This window comes from Sinocyclocheilus grahami, unplaced genomic scaffold, assembly GCF_001515645.1.
Source record: "Sinocyclocheilus grahami isolate Dianchi unplaced genomic scaffold, SAMN03320097.WGS_v1.1 scaffold848.1, whole genome shotgun sequence".
Classification (NCBI taxonomy): domain Eukaryota; kingdom Metazoa; phylum Chordata; class Actinopteri; order Cypriniformes; family Cyprinidae; genus Sinocyclocheilus; species Sinocyclocheilus grahami.
This window is the reverse complement of record NW_015506027.1, coordinates 1,129,510-1,152,791: the sequence shown is the minus strand read 5'-3', so window position 1 is coordinate 1,152,791 and position 23,282 is coordinate 1,129,510. Positions and strand designations below refer to the sequence as shown.

General features: G+C 39.4%; 1 protein-coding gene across 2 annotated transcripts in view; it reads right to left on the bottom strand.

Moving 5' to 3' along the window:
- LOC107562932 (rho GTPase-activating protein 7-like) overlaps positions 1-23,282 on the bottom strand; it is a 141,430-nt gene that overhangs the window by 21,613 nt on the left and 96,535 nt on the right. Inside the window, exons 1-8 of one of the 2 annotated variants that reach the window (XM_016247691.1) lie at positions 18,269-18,409; positions 11,510-11,581; positions 10,492-10,573; positions 9,535-9,598; positions 6,214-7,784; positions 5,437-5,616; positions 3,663-3,822; positions 2,592-2,799 (exon numbers count right to left, since the gene is read on the bottom strand). In XM_016247691.1, coding sequence (XP_016103177.1) covers positions 2,592-2,799; positions 3,663-3,822; positions 5,437-5,616; positions 6,214-7,784; positions 9,535-9,598; positions 10,492-10,573; positions 11,510-11,581; positions 18,269-18,281 — 2,350 coding nt within the window. In that variant the 5' untranslated portion in view covers positions 18,282-18,409. Of the gene's footprint in view, positions 1-2,591; positions 2,800-3,662; positions 3,823-5,436; positions 5,617-6,213; positions 7,785-9,534; positions 9,599-10,491; positions 10,574-11,509; positions 11,582-18,268; positions 18,410-23,282 lie in introns of those variants that run through there. The other variant, XM_016247690.1, reaches the window with a different exon arrangement.

Here is a 23,282-nt window from a genome sequence, read left to right as displayed (position 1 = left end):
ACACTTTTTCACACCACTATATATATATATATATATATATATATAGTATTATTTTACTGTATAATATTTTTTATTTAATTAAAATGTTATAATTTTATATGCATTTTTATATATTTTTATTAAAAAAAAATTAAATCTAAAAATATAAGAAGTTAAAATACAATCAGCACACCCACAACACTATTCTTTTTCATTATGTCATTCAGAGAAGGAAGGAAGGGAGTTAGTCCAGATCAGGGAGGGGTGTTTAAACTTCAGAAATCAACAATATAAACCAAGTGAACCGAGAGAAGGATTTTTATTTTCAGCATATCTACAATGTGTTGTAATGTGCCACTGAAGAAAAGCAGCTTTTGAACAGCAAAGGATGAATTGATGTGAACTGAAATGTCATGAATGGAATTGTGTGTGAGTGTTCATCAGATGATTTCTGATATTTTCGCCCTTGGGAATGAAAGACCCTGTGTGAGCACAAAACAGGCACACACAAACCCTTGCTTTTCTGTGTGGGATGCCGAGACCTCCCTTGTGGTTGGGGTCAGCTATAGTCTTTGAGAGAACATATTTGTGCTGGTTGTTTTCTCCATAATTTTGGTTGTGGTAACAGACCACTTTAATCAAACTATTTTGCTGAAAGACTGGAGTTATTGTGGAGTTTATGTGAGGTACAAGACATCTTGTCTCTAAAAATCTATTCTGGTCTGTTCAAGCAAGAAAAATGTACACTCTTAAAAGTAAAGGTGCTTACAAGGTTCTTCACAGCGATGCCATAGAAGAACCATTCAGTTAAAGGTGCTTTTTAAAAACATCACTTTCTTACCTTTTTATAATCTGAAGAACCTTCTTTCGCCACAAAGAACCTTTTGTGAAACAGAAAGGTTCTTCAGATGTTTACGGTTCTTTATGGAACCATTTAGACAAAAAGGTTCTTCTATGGCATTGTGAAGCACCTTTATTTTTAAGAGTGTACCATAACATTACAGTATCAATATAATACCATGTTCTGTTCATTACAATTGGAAGACTTGTTGTAAATTTTCGACACATGGCCGACAGAGCTCTTAAATCTATACAATTCTATTATATACTATATTATATTATATTTTATATCACATTTTCTTAAAACATTGCATGACTAAATATAACTAATACATTTAAACTGAAATAAATGCAGCTTCAAACCAAATAAAATTTCATAAGCATGTACCTTGGCAACTTCTACACACTAGTTTATGAACGGGTTACCAAAGTGATGTACGTGTTTGGAGTTGTTTAAGATTCTGATATTTGAGGTGAGCACACACACATATTAGAGTGTGTGCGTGCTGTGAAATAGCGGTGGTAAGTACACACTAAGCTGCTTGTGAGTAACTACTGGCATTTGCTAAAACGTCACTTGACAGCTATTTCCTGAACTTGTTTAGATTTCTTTACCCTTTCGGAATGATTCACCCATCCAAGAACAAGCATCTATAGTATACAGGTGCATCTCAATAAATTAGAATGTCGTGGAAAAGTTCATTTATTTCAGTAATTCAACTCGAATTGTGAAACTCGAAGTATTAAATAAATTCAGTGCACACAGACTGAAGTAGTTTAAGTCTTTGGTTCTTTTAATTGTGATGATTTTGGCTTACATTTAACAAAAACCCACCAATTCACTATCTCAACAAATTAGAATATTGTGACATGCCAATCAGCTAATCAACTCAAAACACCTGCAAAGGTTTCCTGAGCCTTCAAAATGGTCTCTCAGGTTGGTTCACTAGGCTACACAATCATGGGGAAGACTTCTGATCTGACAGTTGTCCAGAAGACAATCATTGACCCCCTTCACAAGGAGGGTAAGCCACAAACATTCATTGCCAAAGAAGCTGGCTGTTCACAGAGTGCTGTATCCAAGCATGTTAACAGAAAGTTGAGTGGAAGGAAAAAGTGTGAAAGAAAAAGATGCACAACCAACCGAGAGAACCGCAGCCTTATGAGGATTGTCAAGCAAAATTGATTCAAGAATTTGAGTGAACTTCACAAGGAATGGACTGAGGCTGTGTGGCCTCCATGCCACGCCGAATTGAGGCAGTAATTAAAGCAAAAGGAGCCCCTGCCAAGTATTGAGTACATGTACAGTAAATGAACATACTTTCCAGAAGGCCAACAATTCAGTAAAAATGTTTTTTTTTATTGGTGTTATGAAGTATTCTAATTTGTTGAGATAGTGAATTGGTGGGTTTTTGTTAAATGTGAGCCAAAATCATCACAATTAAAAGAACCAAAGACTTGAACTACTTCAGTCTGTGTGCATTGAATTTATTTAATACACAAGTTTCACAATTTGAGTTGAATTACTGAAATAAATGAACTTTTCCATGACATTCTAATTTATTGAGATGCACCTGTAGTACAGTCTTTGTGTAGTTGTGAGCTGCCCTCTGGATATGAAATGTCTTGCTCTTTTAATGTGTGTGTGTGTGTTCTTGTTTTAAAAGCCAAGATATCATTGTTTGTGAGTACATTTTGTACCGGAATATGTCAGTGCAAGTGTGTGGTCTTCTACAAAACACCTAAAAGGTGAATTCTATGTGTGTTCTTACATTGATATATCTGTAGAAATGTATCAGAGAGTTTTCTGGTAAGCAGAGGCTCTGGAAGGTCTCGGAAATACTGCTTTAGCATGTCGGCCACGTCATAAGCTGATTGGCCCTCGTAGTTGACTCCGCCCCCACCAGCGCCACATGACTCGTTCATTTGGCGAAGGGCTTGGATACGTGACTTCACCCCTGACTTCCTAAATAGCCCAACCTGTAGAGAAAGATGGTTAGACATTTAGTATAAATAGTAAAAACACTTCTGCCTGAATATGTTTTGAAGTTGCAGCTCAGTTGCAAAATGTCTTTAATTTTAAATTTTTATTTATTATATTTTGACAATTAATTTGCATTCTCTCTCTTTCTTTTCCAAACTGACAGCTAAATAGATGATTTACCGGTGTGACCGCAAGTTTTCCAAACACAGGAAAGGCATCTCTAAGAAAACTCCCTACTGCTTCTTACATAACCCAGTTACAAAGACTGGAAAAGCCTAAAAGTGTAACTATTATGTAAATTGCAAAGCAGTTTTTTTTTCATTTGACACCAGAGAGAGAGAGAGAGAGAGAGCTCTGTCTATAGTCCATAGATCATTTGCTTTCTCTTAAACACCCTTGGAATGGAATGTCAACCATGTGGCTAACTTTGGTAATATGTAACTAGTAAATATATGTAACCAGAACATTCAGGCCTTTTGAGGTTATTGTGCTACATGCAAACTTAGACTGAGTGTTGAACTCAAGTATGTGGTGATAAAACAACAGATGTATTGTGCTTAAATATGGCCCTGTTGCATGTAACAACACAACAGGGACCATGCAACTAAACAGCTGTTCAAATAGGGATAATTTAACTAGGTTATGACATTGACCAGATATTTTTATTTCTCTTAAAAATGTATTTTTTCTTTACAACAAAACAAAACAAACAAAATCAGATTTTAGTTTTTCTATAGGAGATTGAATATACCACTGAACAAACCAAAGTTAGGTATGCTATGACGTGTTTGTGCAATTTTCTTTGAAGTACCCATTTGGATGTGCATACTCGCATATGTGCACATTTGTCATCTCTCACCTGGTCGAGGCATTGGCTCCGTAGGTAACGCATGGCTTGCTGAATACTCTGAGGCAGGGGTTGTCCGCTCCTTTGAACTATCACCTGCAGTGGAACGCCAAACACACTCCTGTCCTTATAGTCTCGAACCTTGATCCTCTTCATAAACTTTGGAACAGCCCTGTAAAGCACACAAAATGTATCAACAAATACAAAGTGACATTACAAACAGCAAAGTGTTAAAAAAGTAGCTACTTTTGCTACTTTTATTTCTTTACTGTGCAACATTCCATATTACTAATTGAATGTCAAATCATACAGAGCAAACAGTCCATACATAACTAGCAAAAACAGTTCTGATATTTTTTTGCAAAACTTGGTTCTAAGTGTTTAGAGGCACACATAGCTACTTATGAGCAGCATGTGTCAACAGGATGTCGGTTTGTAAGTGTATGAGTGTGTAGATAATTGTGTAGGCTATTTAATAGAAAAACCTCTAGAAGCTGAGGGGCCACTAAAAGCTGTTTCCACCTTTACAGGCAAAAGTATAAACACTGACACAACAGACAATGGCTTTGAGCAGGAGGAATAAAAGGGAACGAACACACGTGCGGACATCTGTGTGGCAGGGTGTTTGTCTTTCCGACCGATGTTGTGTGTGTCTGTGCATGTGTGGATATCTCTGAGGTGCCAAATACTTGGCTTGTCACTATCATGATGTATGGTGGTTTCACATATTAAAACCTCTCATATATATGTGCTGATGTGCAGGTGTGTGTGTGTGTGTGTGTGCGTGTGTGTGTGTGAGTGAACACTAATAACAGGAACAGCGAATTTACTGGACTGAAAAGCCACAGCTTTGTGATATGGTCTGACATAATCAACTCCTAGTGGAGAGGTAGGAAGATGGGAAAAGGGTAAAGCAGTAAAGAAAGAATGTAAACTTAATTTTGTGTGTTTTAGGGCTGTCAAAATGACTGAAAAACTAAATCGAATTTTCTACTTAAATATTATCAAAATTTGAATTATATTCGAATTTAAAAGGCATAATTTCAGTTAGCGGAAAAAACGTTTTTGGCTTCTCTCCTGAGGCCACAAGAGGGCGCATCACACAAAATAGTATGCATGTTTCTTCAAAGCATAATAAAATAACACGACTATCTTTGAAAAAAAAGTGCATAATGTTTAAAATAATCTTTATAAACCATATATAATTAATAAAGTTGCTTAAACAATTAGAAAAAAAACATCACCATGTATGTATGTATGTATAGTTTAATACAAAGAAAACCAATCACAAAGAGTAGGCTACTTTCTTCATTTAAAAACATGAGATACAGTGGGATGGGGAAAAAATGCCATAAAGTCTTGAGACATGTTTTTTAAAAGTTGAACTTACATTAATTTTACAGTTTACAGTTCAAAACATGCCGCTCTCTTGTGCCAGACGCGATTGCAACGCTGATAGATGTCCCTCTAGAAAATGTGATAAATATGCGTTCTGTGTGAACGGCTTGGTTTCAGTTTTGACGTAAACAACATCTTCTCCACACTGATGCTCTCGTTTTCTGCCAATATATTGAATAAACAACGTAGCAGCGCCGCATCTAGTGGGTTCAACTGAATAGGCTAACAAAAGCATTAAAATGCAATGACACTTACATCATCGTCGCATTTCGTGTGCCACTGATAGGCTGCCTGACGTTTTTGCATTAGAATGTGGATTTTTTTTTTAATTCGACGAATATTCGAAATTAGATTTTTTTCATATTTTCATATTGGTTTGAATCCTCACCAGCTGAAGCCATGCTTGTTGGTGGGTGTGTGTCTCTCCAGTAGAGCGGTAAGTTTGAGGAGGCTGTATTTCTGAAGGAGGTTCATCTGCAGAACTGACTGACATCCAACTTGTAGTACTGTTGACGACAGACTTGGCCTGTGGGAGCTCTGGAAACTTGGCCAGCGCAGTTTCTGGGGTCTGCAACATAAACGTTCATAGAAATGTTACACCTAACCTAGTTCAAACAATCACAAAATGTTCAAAACATAGACATTACAGACTAATATAAATTAGTGTTTATAAACTGCAAGACATGAACCACACAGAATTTATTACATTAACACTACACACACACTCATAAGTACACAGTTCAAACTTGAAAGAATAAGTACCTTGACTTGCACATATTGTGTATACATACATAAACACAAGCTAAGGATCAGCTGCAGATAACAGGGATTAATCAAGGCCTCTATCACCAGGTGGGGGCTGTTAGAATTCATGTGGTACATTCCACTGGGATTCCGTATCCTTCAAGTATCCCTTGTTATGTAAGGTGAGCCGTTCTGACATGCTCTCTCACTCCTTCTCAACCTCCCTGTTCCATAATTCAGTGTGCTTTTTTGGCATGATAGTTGTCCATTAAGTTTTGCCAAAGCTCTAAAATACTACAGGAACGGTTTTGGTAGCACTTCCAGTAAAAAAAAAAAAAAAGTAAGACATCTTTGTCTCAGAGACTACTTAGTGTGTGTGTGTGTGTGTGTGTGTGTGTGTGTGTGTTTGAGAGGGTTTCACCTGTTGGCTCGTGTAAGTGATGCTCCCACACCAGAGTCACATCTTTCACGTGAGCTGAGTGTCTCATCCCTTTCTGCTAACGGGTTTCCAGTGCTGTCCTGGTCACTGCCGTTCTCTGTCTCTTCTAAGTGGTTCTGCAGTGGGGATGATGGACAAGGAGATGCAGAATCAAGGGCTGAATCTGAATCCCCTTCCTCTTCCTCTTCATCCTCTTCTTCTTCCCCAGTTCCTGTTTCTGACCAGGTATTGACCAGTCGCTGCAGGCCACTGACTCGCTCCAAAGCGTCCTCAAGTTTTGACTCCTCTTCTCCTTCTGCTTCAGCCTCATCATCTCCTACTTCTGAGAAAGGAACGTTATCATAGACACTCAATCGACTGTCTAGTGAGGCAGCAGAGCCCCTCCGGGGAGGGCGCCGACTTATGTTGTCCCCACCACGAAAGGATCCCCCGTCCGCAAGTGCTTTAGGAAAAGTGCCAGGCTTGTGGCCTTTAGGCAAATAGAAGAAGATCACACCTCCTTCCTCTTCTCGAATCTTTTTGTCCTCCATACGTCTGTTATCTGAACTCTGACGGTTGCGTCGATTGTTCTCTGCAGTTGAGCTTGGCTCCATCCTCTTACTTTGGGTCTGGTGATTCTGCTTCCCTTCTTGGTCTTTCGAAGGTTGCAGCACAACGAAATTAAATGGGTCAAAGCCTTCCAGGTACATCCCACCTCTCTTTGTAGACCCCGCTGCTGTGCTGTGACTACGTGCTCTTGAGACCGGACTGGGTGTACTGACAGCACTCCCACTGCTGGCCTCTGATTGGCTACTCCCTGCACTCCCACTACTCGTCTGCATTGAATAGGTAATGCTTCGGTTTCGGTTTGCATTGCGATCCAGAGTTGCAATGTCCACACAGTTGAGGCGTCGCAGTTTGTCTTCATCAAGACCCTCTTTCAGCACAGGCCCACTGATCTCCAGCCTACCTTGCCCAGCTACACCCTTCTTTTTATGCTTGGAGGCTGCATTGCTACTGGTGCGTAACCGCAAACTTTCCATGCGCTTCAAGAAATTCTTTGCTCTTGAACGTGTGCTTTTTTCAGCACCACTGCTTATCAAGCTTGGTTTTACATTGAATGCAAAGGTGCTGCTTTCCAGTGGTGATGGAAGCCCATCAGACAGGGAGTCTTCATTGGCACCTGATGTTCCAGAGGAGCAAACACTAGCAACTGAGCTCGCCCTGGTCGTGGTGGCTGTGTTAGCATTGGAGATGGTTGTAGCAGGGATGGATGGTACAGTGGTACTCAGGAATCCTCCTCGACCTCCACTACCAGCACTGTGCAGAGAGCACACCTCTGGCTGCTCACTAAGATCTGTTAAGACACTCTCTGCACTAGCATTAACTCCTTCCTTTAGAAGGGTTCCTCTGGCAAAACAATCATCTAGGGATAGGAAGGGAGTGAAGGAGCCAGTGTCTCCAGCTGGAGGGGAGAATACATCCAGGTCCAGGCGAGACCAACGCTTGCTGTCCCGCTGGAAAGTCCAACGGCCACTTATAGCACATGGCTCATCCTCATCAGAGTCTTCACTCTGAAATAATATGGAAGAGAGTCAATACTTTTAATATCAAAGCAGCCAAGTACACTAATGACTGAAGTCTTGTTGTCACGTTTGAAAAAGTAAAGACAAATAATGCGAACCTGAATCTGCAACAAAGCTTGTTGTTTTAGTGTCAAATTGATCCGATTCATTCCCTCACTTCATGAATCTAGCATTGTGAGGAGAATCAGTTTTCTCACTCTTACAAGCCTCTTGGGCTTGATAAAGTGTCATATGCATAAAACCAGGGACCACTAAAGGAAAAAGCTTTTTATTGTGGTTGGCTTAGCCATGTCACAGCACAGTCACATGTTCACCATTCTCCCTCTTCGCTTTACTCGGGTTAATCTATCTCCTCCCTGAGGGTGGTAGGGATGGAAGGAAGGGGGTGGTGGACACAAAATTCCAGGCCAGCTCTCAGAGTTCACACCCCAGCCTGAGAGGGCAGGTCTGGTCCCATCCCCCATCAATGCAATCACCTTAAGCCAGCCTGGAGAGCCTCGTCTCCTGTGATGGGACTCCTGGACAAAGGGGTTGGACGGGAGGTGAAAATATTTGAGCGATACTTGTTTGTCCTACAATGCCAGATCTCTATCACCAATTATAGCTGTAGATTTCACAGCCTGTTAAAATAGTTTTTAATAACTGTGTAATTTCCTAAAGAGATTAGGGAGTTAATTAAGTAATTCTAGAATATAGAACTGGTTCACAATTTTACACTCTTAGCTGAGTTAGTTGATATCAGTTTAGCTGTAGAATGGACAAATCAGTAAAAGCAAAACTAGTCGGCTGGTTAACAGGGGGTCGCGGGATCCAGAGGTATCTCCTTCACGGTTCATAATAACGGAGGCGACTAAAGTCCATAAAACGTGGGTTGTTATTTTAAAGCCCCTGAGGGCAAGCCTTTGATCGGAAAGAACGAAGACATGGTGTGCAACGTTTCTTCACTACCCACCAGAAAATCAGCTATTAATTCAAAAAGACTGTTTTCACTTTAAAATACGCTTTATGGACAAGAAGACAAGGAACAGAGGAGGACCCTACAGAGGCCACCTGAACAGATCAATGCATTCCAGGGATGGTTTCTGCTTGTATGTTTGAAAAGGGCTGATCACTTCCTCAAGTCATCTCCTGACCTCTACCTTTGACTCCATCAACACAAGATGACACTAAAGGGTCATCAGCTTTCTTAACAGGACGCACACTTGACAAGGCTGCCATTGTTCAGACTTACAAGTTTTAAGAGCAGAAAAAGAAGCTGCAGTCAGACATGACGGTTATCTTCCTAAGCTCCCTGTTGTGATTACATAGTTGGATTGTTTGTTGTTGCATTCTCGTCCTGCATGTAGTTTGAGTCATTGCTTTAGGGCAGTCTTAGACTATACACCCTCATTCTTAAACCACACTGACAGAGTGACCAACAACAGACTGTGCATTCTCTTCCTTTTATGGTATGGAGGGGGGTTTTAGGATGTGTATGGTGAGAAAAACATGACAAACAGGAGTAAAGAAAATCAGAAGGATGGGCGCTAACAAAGCCCTTTATTTGGACATAAAAGCCATTCTGCACTGCCCCTGGGCCTTGAAAATGCTAAGAAAACAAGACTTTCCTTCTAATTAACCAACACAGAAAGTAAACATGAGTTACACACATTTAAGACCTTTGACTGGACAAAAGAATGCAAGAGGGTAGCAAGTGAAATGATTTAGCAAAATACAGAGAAAGGGACAAGACACTTACTCTTTTTCTTTGAGGGGTGATCTCTAATCTCATAAGAGCACACTTGTTTAGGGTGTTCAGTCTCCTGCAATAAACACACATACAGATAAATTAGTGAAACAGTGACAGTTGTTTTTCAAGCAGATACTTTGAAAAGAACCATGGGGTCGCAAACAAAGGCTAAATCCAGTCATTAGCCTACAAACAGACTTTGCCAGAGTCAAAACCTTGGACAGAGACAGATAGAGAGGAGGGGGCGGAGAGGGGATAAGCAAGAGATAGAGATACAGACTGAGATAGATGGAGATAAAAAGAGATGAGAACGAGAGAGGTGGGACCCAAGCCCGATAATGAGCTGCTGAGGGATAAACTTCAGATTAAGGAGGAAGACAGATGGACAAGGAATAAAAAAGGAATAAAAGAAAAAAAAGGAGGTAGAAATCTGGAGTGGCGACAACAATACAACAAAAGATACGGAAAGCTTATCCCAGAAGCCACCTGGTAAGTGTCATGTGACCCTGAGTTGGGGGAATGTGTGTTTGTCTGCATCAGGGGGGCTGGCACCAGAAAATAGCCTCCAGATGTCTGTGAGCTCCAGCTGGTCTCTGATGGACCCTCTGATGGAGTTCTTCACTTTCTCTTTTTTTTCTTTAAAAATATTCTAAGAAAATTAGTCCGTTTATTTATAGAACTGAACTCTGAATATGATCAAAATCAGCTAATTATAAAAGCCTGACAATGCAAGAAAACCATGGCACCGGTAGATTAATTCTGATAGATTTCAATCTAATTTTATTTTCTTGAAATTGTCTGTTTTCTTTTGTCTTAACATCAAATCATAATCCGACATACACATAACTGTAATATGGTACAGTTATAGCGGTTCTGCAGCTATACTTTGAGGATAACATGTATAACTGTACCTGTAAATTAGCTTCATTTGACAAATCTTCATTTGGGTAAATATGAGTGTCTCACCTGCACAAGGCTTCTATGGCATCTTGATCCAAGAAGTCATGATCTCGGGTAACTGAGGAAATCTCAGTCGGGAACTGACCGTCTGTGAAAAGAGAGGACAGAACTGAATTGAAAATAAATTTAATACAAACAGAGACCCAATAAACAGGTTGAAGTGTATTTATGTGTGGAAGGGGGGCTGTTGGCAGCAAGTGGAATCTGTGCCTGCCCTCTATCATGCACACACACACACACACACACACACACACACAAACCTCCCCTCCTCCGGTGTTGAAAAGGTAGAGGAAGTTCGTCTTAGCCAGCCAAACAAACACAGCTGCAATACTGCAGTGCTCAACAGTGGGAGGTGTGTGCGTAGGAAGGGGGTGTTGGAGTCACAATAGTCAGTCAGCAACCTGTAGAGCTCCCAGACTGTCTTTATTAACTGAGTCTTTAATAACTCAAATGCTCATTAATTTAAAAAAAAAAAAAATTTGGGGGGGGGAATTCACAACTATTATATTTTACCTCTATTAAATGTTCTAACAACTTCACAAATGGTGTGTACGTGAGTCTGTACCAGTGAGCAAGGGATAACATGATTATTTTATTGACTTCCTGAAGGCCTTTACCTTACTGTACTGGCTCTTATCTATAGTGGGGCAATCACGACAGGCTGGTCACACAACTCAGATTTCTGAAACTGATAACACACCCCTTTCACTTGGCACACCGGCAGGAGTCAGTAGGTCAAAAGTGTGTAAGGTTGGACACCTGAGGTGTGGTGTTATCTGATATACGATTCTGTGTGAGTTGTATATAACAATTATTTTTCATATATAAAAAGATAATGTCACCTCCGCCTAATCATTAACAAACCTTAAGTGCTGCTTAATACTATGACTGAAAGCGAGGAGAGATAGACAGAAATTGAGAGATACTAAAAGTGAGATAATGCATTTGGTAAGGCATTAATGGCCACTGAAACTCAATGCGCTTCGATCATGAACTGGTGATGTTGGGATGACAAGTGTCCTACCTTCATAAAGCTGAGCATACTGTGGAAAACCTGCAGCCCTCAGCCATGTACACGCCTCCTTCACCTCAATTTCTGTAAGAAAGAGAGAGAGAGAGGTTGAAATTTATGAACTTGAACTTTAAACAGAAATAAATAAAAAAAAACTGTGGAAACACTCAAAATTCTTATGTAGTTCCCTTCTGAGTGCTGGATATTTTGACTTTTCAACTTGGCGCTATAGTGTAATGTTTGAGACAGCAGTGCTAAGTGGCCATCCAACGCAGTCAGAACTGTTTTCGGGGTGGTGGAGAGGTGCCACATCCCTGTCCATTATCTTTGAATGGCCCTTTAGACACCCCATGCCAAATGGCAAACACCATTGAAGGCATCTTGACTCCTTCTAGAGGTCAACGTGTTGTTTCATACAGAACGGTGTCAGAATTAGGAGTTTAACTGTGATTCTGTCACTTAAGATGATTATTTGACTAGCAACACTCGCTCCATGTAAATACTTGATTAAAAATATGAAACCAAGGTGAGGTATAAAATTACAAAACCAGATTATTTTAAAAGCTCTGTGAATGGGCAGATAAGGATCTCAAAGTTTTGCTGAACTGAACTCAAGTAGGCATGACTCAGGAACTGGCGAGTTACTGAGATCGCAATCAATCCTGATATCCATTGTGCCCTTAAGCAAGGCACTTAACCTCAGGTTGCTCCAGGGGGACTATCCAGTTGTTTAAAGCCCTTTTAATAAAAAAAAGCATCTAAATTATTTTGGATTTGTGTTCAAGTGCTACAGAGACCCTATTAGCGCCCTCTAAAGGTGGAACACAGCTGTTGCGGCTCTCCACTGGCACGTCTATCACAAGCAGAATCTACACAATTACAGCTCACAATAGGTTGCAATCAGCAGAGAGGGACCTCTCACTTTTCTCAATGGCTAATTGCGCACATTCCCGACTCCTAAAATTCCAATTATTCGAATTGCAATGATTGCGATGATGCCTTGCACAACTGAAAGACCACCTGTGATATGTTCCCCATCACTTCAACAGAAAGAAAAGGAGGCCGGGGATTAGGAGGCATCAATTGAAAGAGACGTGAGCGAAAGATATGCGTAAAAAGACTTTGCCCAGAGGAAAGGACGCACACTCTGTCTCTACTAGCAGAGATACGTGACTCCCCACTCGAACAAGCGTGAGAGTGACGGCACACATGACAACAACAAAGGCACGTGATAAGGGAGGTCCTCTACTGGTGGAAAGAGAAGAAGAAAGCAAGAGAAGAACATGCTTTGACAGCAAGGACAGCAATGCAAAAATAACAGAATCAATCTGACTCAACTGCACACATGCAACTGTATCTCTAATCCATCTCAAGAATCCACATGCACTTGATGGGATTCCTTTCAAGCGAATGAGTTTTGATCGAAAGCACTTTTTAGGAGTTCGTGAACTTTTAGGAATGTCCTACACTTAAAATAATGACACACTTTTCTGAAATGGTCTGTAATGAGCGCTGTGGCTTCCTGTGTGAGTGTGCGTGTATAGATTGTATGTGTGTGTTTGCAGTGGCTAGGCACCACTGAAGACCATCCAGCTGCAAGAATGTATGTATTTAAATGTAAATGATGGGCAGTGTCTCAGTGACTGGCTTTTCCTTTCATTGGCAAGGTGTCCCCCCTGCCTGATTACAATGGGCTGCTATCACACAGGTGCCTGTCTGACACCAATTGTAAGTAAGGCTTTCTAACCAGAGACGGAACCTCAAAAATCATGCAGAGATGTTTGAGATTATAGGGTCTTTTCTCAGGAGAAGTATCTAAGACAGCGTCTCTCAACAATTTTCCGGGTGGCACCTCCAATACTACACATTTCCGAACTATTCCTAATCAAACACACTTGAATCAACTCATCAGCTCATTAATAGTGACTCCAGGACCTGAAAAGGATGGGTCAGCAAAGGGAAACATCCAAAATGTGTGCTCTTGGGGTGTCTTCAAGAATGGGATCTAAGAAATGTCAGCAAAAGTCTTCTAAAAAGATCTGATTTGAGACTTTTCTTTCCTATGGGCAAATTTATAGGAGGTAAACTCACCAAGGATACATTCATCAAAGCATTACACTCAAACATGCTGTCTTTATGAAGATAGATAAGTATAAACACACTTGAGCAGTTGTTTCACACTCTCTAACACTGCTGGATGTCAAGCATAGAGTTCATGTTTGTGTGCGCACGTCGCATCCTGTGTTCTCCCCGCAAGTCTGTGCGGATCCCCACGCCAGGCGGCAACCACACTTCCCTTGCCTTTCCGAGGCCGATGGGAAGCCAATAAGAGCGGCTCATTCCACAGTTGCCATGGACACTTTGGAGGACACACCTCCTTTTGTTCAAGGCCAGATAATGGAGGCCTTCAGCGCCAACACAAACACAGAGAACGCCTTACATCCTGTAACACACAGAATGTCGAACATTCGACCTCAGAGAGAATGTGAAATAGGTTGAACCTCCCAAGTAAAGTAAACAGCCTTTGATTTTTCCTTGATTGTACGGTACATGCGTTTATATATGAAGGAAACTATACATTTTAGCTACAAACCCATCAGATTGAGTAACTTAACTAACATTGTGTTGAAAGCCAGACTGACGTCAGTATTACTTCACAGGGTTGGACGTTCTGAGCACTTTTTCCTCTTAATATGACACATAGTATGTTTCCAAGCCAAAAAAAATATCCCAGAAGGCCTACATATGTCATTATTTCATATATGTGAATTAGTACGCAAGCCATGGGTCATCTAAATTAATTCAGCAACAGTTACTAACTAATATAAATAGTCGTTATGGAAAAAAGTGACATCATTAAGAATCAAAGTTAAATAACCTAGTGGTTGACTGATATTTTTTTTTTCTCTGGTTGCTGATAGTCAAATCTAGATCTCATGTTGGTGGATGGTCAATATAATGCTTATACACACATTATTTAGTGTGTGTGTTTGTTTGAGTGAAAAATTTAAGGGGGTCTGAATACTTTCCGTACCCACTGTATATGTATATATATAGATACATACGTATATATACATATATACACACACACACACACACATATATATATATATATATATATATACACACAAATATTTGACAAAAAAAGTATGTATTGGATGTTTTTTTTCCTTCTTTCCTTTTCTCTAAAACCTACATTCTTTCATCATATAGTTTTGATTTAGTGTTTTAAAACACTGCAAACAAAAGGGAACCAACAGTCATCACTGCCTCCTCCCATCTCTCTTCCTCTTTCTATCAGCCTTAATCTACAATCCATCTGCTTCATATCTTGGTGCCAGCCTTCTAGTGGATGCATGACCTGCGAATTCTGCAATGGTGACCTGAGTCGAGCACACAGGATGTCTGGCCAGCATCCGTCACAGAAACATGTGCCTTTGTGTGTTTTCTCCTTTTATCAAAGCATACAGTGTGCACTCCACCTAATGCTTCCGTTTGTATCAAATGAATGAAATTTTAATTTATGTTGATGAGAGAGGGGGGAAATAAAAAAAGAGACAGACAACACAAAGAGGCAGACTACAGCCTCCTGACTCAGAGACAGACTGACAGACAAAATATCTTGGGAGAATGTCCCATTAACCTGGCCAAAGTTGAATTCCTGCTAGCTGAACTTTTTTTGCCTCTTCTAAAATTACACTTCCTTCTCCCTCTCTTCTTCCTCTTCTCTACTCTCTCCTCCTCTTCCTCTTTTTCCTGTCACAGGAAGTTCTCACAATCGCTGACCGATGGTTCCTCAGCATGGGAGGGAGGAGGTGTAACCTCTGTGTATGAATGCATGTGTGTGCGTAAGCGAGTTTACGTAGACAGATCTCTCTGCTATAATGGAAGCAGATCCAACACTCTAAAAAATAAAGCTTCCAAAAGGGGGAAGAACCTTTCAGTGATCAATTCTCAAAAGACCCTTTTTTCAGCTTGAAAAACTTTAATAATCTGAAGAACTCTCCACACTATAAAGAACCTATTGTACAATGGAAATATTCCATGATTATTAAAGGTTCTTCATGGAACCATCGATGCTGATAAAGAACCTTTATATTTAGATGTGAACCCAAATTCATTGTATAGCCTGGTTTCAAGTGTTATGTGGGTTAATTGAAGGCTTTTGAAGCTGTAAATAGTGCTATTCTAGTTAAAAAAGCTCTGTTTCAAATGAATAACACACAAACATTAATACCTAGTCTTTGAGCGGAACTAGGAGAAATTTCATCAGCGATTCATGTGACCTGATGTCCTATTTGTCCTAGACACTGAGCTCTTTATCTTCCATCTTTTCCACACATACACTTTAAATCTGCAGATCAAGAGCAGTCATACATCATTTGTTGAGGATCATGCATATCATATTTTGGCATGGCCTTCTACAGACATATGGGGGTAGAGAGGGAGAGTCAGGTATCTCTGAAAATGAGAAGATCCCCTCCATCTGGTCACAAACACAGGGGATCATAGGGTTACCCCATCAACACAGTCACTCAACACCACTATCCCAGCCACCTACACACACTTTGGCCAGATGGGTCCATGTCTGTCTCAGACTTTCTGACAGATTTAAACATTAGCTATCACTGACCTGGAGCCAGCTTGGCCAGGTCTGGTGACTGGCCACTTTGTGTAACGCAAGGCTGATCTCAGGTCAGATGATTTGATACGCTCAATGATATGCCACCCTATCCTTTCTATCTATGATCAAAAGATTACTTGAAGAGGTGAAGAAAGAGAGACCCTCCTCTGATATGACAGAGGGCTTCTTATGCACCAAGCGACCTTAAAGCAACAGCAACTAGTTAAAAGCGTTTAGCCTTACATAGACTAAAACCCAGCAATCACACTGTTTTCAGAAGGCAATAAAGGAGATTTGTGGCCATAAACCTGCCCACACTTCCAAACGTTTTTATATGAAGGTTTCAGTGGATTTAGAGCCATATGGAGTGTTTAAGAAAATGTGTTTGAGTTTTAAGGCTCTTTACCTGTATTTGAGTCCATCATGCTCACCAAAAACCATGACTGTAGATTATCAGGGGGTGCATGTATGTCAACTTCAAAGTTACATATTTTAAGCATGACATTCTTTTCTTTGACTCCTAACTGACCTGCTCACTGCCTTATCACCTGGAGTTAGCATGACCCTAAGTTTATCAACCTCTGCCTGGATAGAAAAAGACACCAAACCTCCAACAGCAACAGAATATACACTTTAAAATATTGCATTCTTTTTGGAATGCAAAAAGGAGGTTGCAATTCTGAGCTTGGCAAGTAGACTCACATAAATTCTGCAACTGAGCAAAAATTTATTTTATAGTTATGGGTTATGTTATATAGTACAGACTCATGTGTGCAAATTATAAAATAATTTTTATTTATCGTATACAGGCCTATTTATTTTTGTTAGCTAACTGTAAACTAGCTAATCATGAAGATGTTTTAAATAAAACAGCTTTTTATAGCTTTAGCTATATATTTAGTCTAGTGAGATAAGATTTGTGATGTTTAAATCTATAAATAAGGAGATAATGTTAGTGTTGGTCCGATATTGATCCTAAAAGAAACAATCAGCGAACTGTTGCTATGGTGACATCCTCAGGCCATTTAGTTTGCATTTAGGCTAATTTAACTCTGGCAAACTTTGGTTATCGAATTTATAATCTACATTTGGCTACTTAAGTTCTGTTTGAAAACACTGGATAATGTTAAAATCCCCACTCTTCAGCACGCTCTCCAAGCGCTCTTTGGCAATGCCAGATTATAGCAAAACTTCCCCCAATTCTCTGCACTTAGACTGAATGAAAACTCAGAACAACTCTGACGAAATCTTATCTCCGAACTATGTGAAATCCGCGTAAAACCAATGGAGACGTGACGAGATTCGGGGAGCGCGAGGGGAGATTACTTATCGGACAGCCTGGAGCGCCGGTGTTGCGCATGAAATGTATCTCACGCACCACCCAAATAATTGCACTCTTAAACTCTAAGCTTTAGGAAGAGATGAAAATTGAAAGCGGAATAACTAAGAAAATTAAAGAGCACTACATTCATTCCATATTTAACATAACATATCCGCTTCTTAAACTGTTAAAGTTATATTCCACTGACATATACTCCAAATGCACCGTCAAATGACAATCAATAAAAATACTTTATGACAATTTTCATTCGTTGTCAGAACGTATTATAAATGTCCCCATAATGGTTGGAACTGCAATTTGCAGGGCTCGAACCGGCAACCTTTCGGTGACCACTTTAGTTCGTTTCTTACAAATACAGCAGGTCCCAGAAACAGCTACAATATGAATATTCATAAGCAATATAGCCTAATGCAATAGCTGTTACAAGCAAATACAAAATAAAGTTTGATAACTTCTGTCAGGCATGGTCTGAAGTGAAGATCATCTCACTGAAATTTGTAGGAGGATTATTACTGACACCAAACCGTAGTTATTGCATTGGTAGTTATACAACTTCCATTAACAGCGTTGTCCACCATAAACAACTGGAATTAATGTAGCTCTTCAATATGATATTATTACTTGTAGGCTACTATCAATGCCACCTCTCAGATTCACTTCAAGTCAAGTCAATCAGTCAAACTATTGCGTTTAGGATGCAGTATCATTCATGTATTGAATTAACAGCATTTAATCTAATAATACTCAATAGACAGAAACTCAAGAGTATTATCAAATAATGTATTCTCAAACATTGGCTACTTACGGGTAAGGATCATGTTGTGTTTTCGCTAAATCGATAAATCGCTAAAGTCCCGCTGCGATTTGCTTCACGAGTCCTCTTCGTTTTATTCCAACATCACATCGATGCTTGCATAGTATTCCAATGAGGCGAATTCGCAAAAAAAAAAAAAAAAAAAATATATATATATATATAAATAATAATAATAATAAAAAAAAATCCTCCGAACTAAATAACGTTTATAGAAGGTCCGAAGACCAAATAGAAAAGTAATAAATCCATGACTGATTTCCTTTCCTGTCTGCTCAGGGGAGAAAATTCCTCACTCCACTGGAGAGAGCTGTGTTTGAAACGCCTGTGAACTGGCTGGCCCGCGTGTGAATGTGAATGAACAGACTGATTCACTGTTAGGAATGGGAGGCTGGGAGAAGGCTCCACCTCCACGCCCAGGACTGCCTCAGGTGGGCTTTCGCTGCTTTAGACGGGGAGGTGGAGCTACTATTCAATTCCCAAAGCCTACTTTACTGACATTATACGAGGCTGCTGCCACAGAGAATTACGCACACAGTAAAACCAGTGACAAAAAGTAGAAAATGTTCATTCAAAAAATGTATAAAATAAATGAATTAAACATTCAATGGTATATTATAAGCATTACATGACAAAGCGCACATTAAGATAAATACATCGCCAAATTGACTCTTGAACCGGTTCTTAAACGTAAACGTGTTACGTATACGCTCCTAAAGTATTCTTGTACCTACAGTAAACGAGAACGTGGGGTTGTTTTCTTAATTCCATCAGTGTCAGCTCTTGTCATCTTCACTAGGTTGTACTAGAGCTACAGAAAGCGAAATTTGATTTAAGATACTCGTGAATTCATACCTTAATGATAGGCTCAAGGATCTCAAATTATAAAAATATTACAATGATATTATTAATACCACCCATTTATTAAAAATAAAGATAAACATACCCATCTTACCACTGCGCGCAAACGTGCGCATCACGCATCGCCGATTCAATTAGTACGCGTTTAGTTTCAAGTTTGCCAAAATCATCCAAAAGAGAGAGTGATTTCGAATACTGCTCATTTAGCTGCAATACATTGTTTGGTACTTAACTACTTTAAACAGTAATTAAAACGACGCGCCGTTAGCATATCATTAGAGGTCTTCATTAAGTAGTGGGGCCGTTTGAAAGCCGCTATTGTGGGACATGATGTTGTGAAAGGGGAATGAGTCTGTTCTGCTATGGTAATTCCAACAAGCCCCATCAACAGGCGTCCCTGATCCTCGTCTCTTCCCGCACGCACGCACGGGCGCAGTAGCTTTTTAAACAGAGCAAGACCTTCTATTGTGTGAGGAGCTTTTATTGAGATCAAACAAGTCTATGGTCCTCTCTGAAGCTTCCTGCTTTAGAAGTCAAAAGAAAGCCATGTTCACTTCCTTTTGCCGGTTCTTTTAAAATTACGACAAAGCCTCAATGGAGACCACTATATTCATGCAAGCCAAAAGTCAGAAGATGTTTTATGATTATAATTAAGCTGTTTACAATGGAATAGACTGGTTTAGCCACTTAAACCCCTTTATTCAGACCTCTCTACTTAACCATCTGTCTTGCATATCCACCATGTTTGTAGTTTTTTAATACTGTTTATTTGGGTTTGTAGTTCTGAATTGAACACGCAATGGGTTGTGAGCAATAATATCCATTAAAGGCCCGTTCACACCAAGCACGATAACGACAGAGAAATGATATCGTTGGAATATTGAGGCAAATCACTTCGATTTGCCATAATTTATTGCTTTATTGTATTAATAATAATAGCCTACACTTAATGGAATGTTAAGACTATGACATAAAACATGACATAAGATACATTTAATAAGGATAGAAAATATTTGCCTCTATAAAGGTAAAAAATAAAATATCTGCGGTCTAAGTGGAGGAGGGGGGGTTCGCAGAAGAATGTTAAATGCCCCAGGGGGTACGCCGCTGTAAAAAGTTTGAGAATCACTGCTCTAGATTTAAAACAGCACAGCCAGCGAAGGATCGAACGCAACTGTTTTGAACGAGGGCACCTTTTTTCAACAGCCAAAAAATGGTTCTGTGGCCTGTTGAGGAAGTACAGCCATTCCTCTCGTTAAAAGCTGAGGAGCGGATCCAGCGAGAGCTTGATGGGCGACGCAGAATGAAAAAGTTTTCCAGGAGTCACGGCAGTAGAGGCGGCGGCGCAACTATAACGACATGTAATTAATCCCACCCACTCTAAAGTGGTAGGCTACTAAACTGCAGTGGAAACGCAAACCGAGCCGAGCCGTACCACGCAGTGGAAAAGCGCCATCATTTTGAATAGAATGGATAGTATGTGAATTGGAAATCAACATTTTATTCCATTTTAGTCACAAAGGAGAATAAAGGTTGAAAATTGTATTGATATCCAGTATTTTCAAAAGGTGATATGATGCCTTTTTGATGCATGTGAAAGACTTGTTTTTCTTATTATTGTTTATGTTGCTGTTGTCATAATAAATTCAGGAGTGACTAACAGAACAAATGAGTGGGTTCACTGCCTTAATTAGACGAGTTTGTCACTTCTGAAACTTTGAAACTCTGAAACATGACACCCTTTCCTTAAATTATGACTAGGTAATAGAAAGCGAACAAAGAGCGCTCCCTTTATTACATGGCTGACTGAGCTCACTTGCATGAAAACTCCTGTTATAATCAACAAATTAATCTACTGCACAATGCATCTCATATTTGCATTGTGTCTATGCTTAGTTTGTTATGATGAGAGGATTTGTGAGCATGTAGAACTCAAAAACAAAAACTCATTCAGTGTTTTGAGGATATTGAGTGGATTCGGACTAATTTATAGTAAACACCTCTGATTAGCCATGCATGCCTGGGATTGGTTACAATAATCATTGCTGCCAAAAACACATTGTTTGATCAAATTTTAAAAACTCATTGGACGTACATGACCTATTTTGGATTCAAAATGGCGAATTTCGCTGAAAGATTACAAGTTTGCATCCCTGTTCATCCCACTCCCTGCATTGTAACACACAGACCTCCCTATATAATATGTAAAATAAATAAATAAATAACAATGACTGAATCTAAGATTTTGAATTGTACATCAGTGCACACTATGCTATCCCATAAGACCACAAGAGCTGAGGAACCTGAAACATTGAAATATATATAGTGTACATTATGCATGCTACATACTGATACAAAAAAGTATGGAATATGCTGACCATAGTCTCCACAGTCTTTCTTGTCTGGATCTGTAAAACAGTGTGGTGTGTGTCTGACTCACAAAGAAAAACGTATGTAGTATTACCAGGGAAACTGCCTTTACTTGTGGAATCTCTATCTAGCCTTTATTCCTCACTCGACTGCAAATTTAGCGACTGCATTCAGACATGCCAGAGAGAATGAGTGTGAGAGATGTGTGTGATTTCAAACTGACTCATCAGATTCATCACTCTTTTCAAATCTCTGTCTCTCATCTTAATGTCTGCCCCTCCTATTCTTTTTTTTCCAGCCTGGTAATTCTTTTCTCACAAGATAAAACAATTTCATTCTTAACTGTATAATAATAATAATAATAATAATAATAATATACTATTCCACATTCTGTGTGTGTCAGCCCCAGACAATGTCTACCTACACTTAAAACTTCACCCATGGTTTGAGCAAAAATTCCAACTGCTAAAAATGTGGTGCACAGAAAAGGACAGTGGAAATGGCCCGAACTGAAATTATATTTTGTGGACATTATATTTAGCATGGTGCCATTGCAAATATAAGGGAACATATAAGAGACGCCACCCTAGCTCTGTCTGAAGTTCAATGGATCCTTCTACTCCCACAATGCTTTGCCTTTAACAGAAACAGAAAATAAGATCACCACTGAGAATTTAGAAGTTTGTATTTTTATGTGAGTGAGTGTGACACCTTTATTGCTATTTTAGTTCAGCCAGGCTCTCTATTTTGGATTAATTTCAGTTCTTAAGGGCTGTAGGATAAATGAACAGAATGCTTGAAGACTTGAATATATTTGTGTGCAGACAGGTCACAACAGTAAATCCAAAGTAAGACAAAATGGAAGCTATAGAATAATAGAACTGTTATTATCAGCTATTTATAAACCAGCACAGGCTCAAAACAATCAGAAATAGAACTGAGCAGATGTGAGTGTGTGCATTTTTGCACACTGTGTATTTAAGCTGTGGAGAAAGCCAATGTATTTTTTTTTTGCATTTGTGACCCTGGTCATAAGTCACACGGGTATATTTGTAGCAATAGCCTACGCATTGAATTTATTTAATACACAAGTTTCACAATTTGAGTTGAATTACTGAAATAAATGAACTTTTCCACGACATTCTAATTTATTGAGATGCACCTGTATATAGGCACTGTTCAAAAGTTTGGGGCCAGTAATAGTTTTTTATGTTCTGGAAAGACGGCTGCATTACACAGTAATATTGTGAAATCTTATTAGAATTTTAAATAAATTTACTGATGATTATTAGTGATGGCAAAGCTGAATCTTCAGCAGCCATTTCTTCAGTTTTCGGTGTCACATGATCCTACAGAAATCATTTTAATATGCTGATTTAGTGAGTAAGAAACATTTTTTATTATTATCACAGTGTACTGATTGCTTTTATTTTTATATTTGAAATGGAAATACTTTAACTTGAAAATGTCATCATTGACACACGCAGAGATAGAAAGATAGATTGATTTTCATTTATTACAATTTTTAACTGACATTTGGATATGTAATCACATCAACAAGGTCAATTTTTTTCAATGAAATAAGCAGTAAACTTTCAGCTCTCCCTATAATTTTGAACAGTTGCTCGATATTAGATTTGCTGACTTTCAAAATCTCCCTACATTCTCAGAAGGTAGCATAATTTATAACTGGCTGCTTTGGCAGTCCCCCAATCCTTTCCTGATTTTTCCATGAGCTAAGTGGTCTTACGTGTATCAGAGGCATTAGTGTACACAG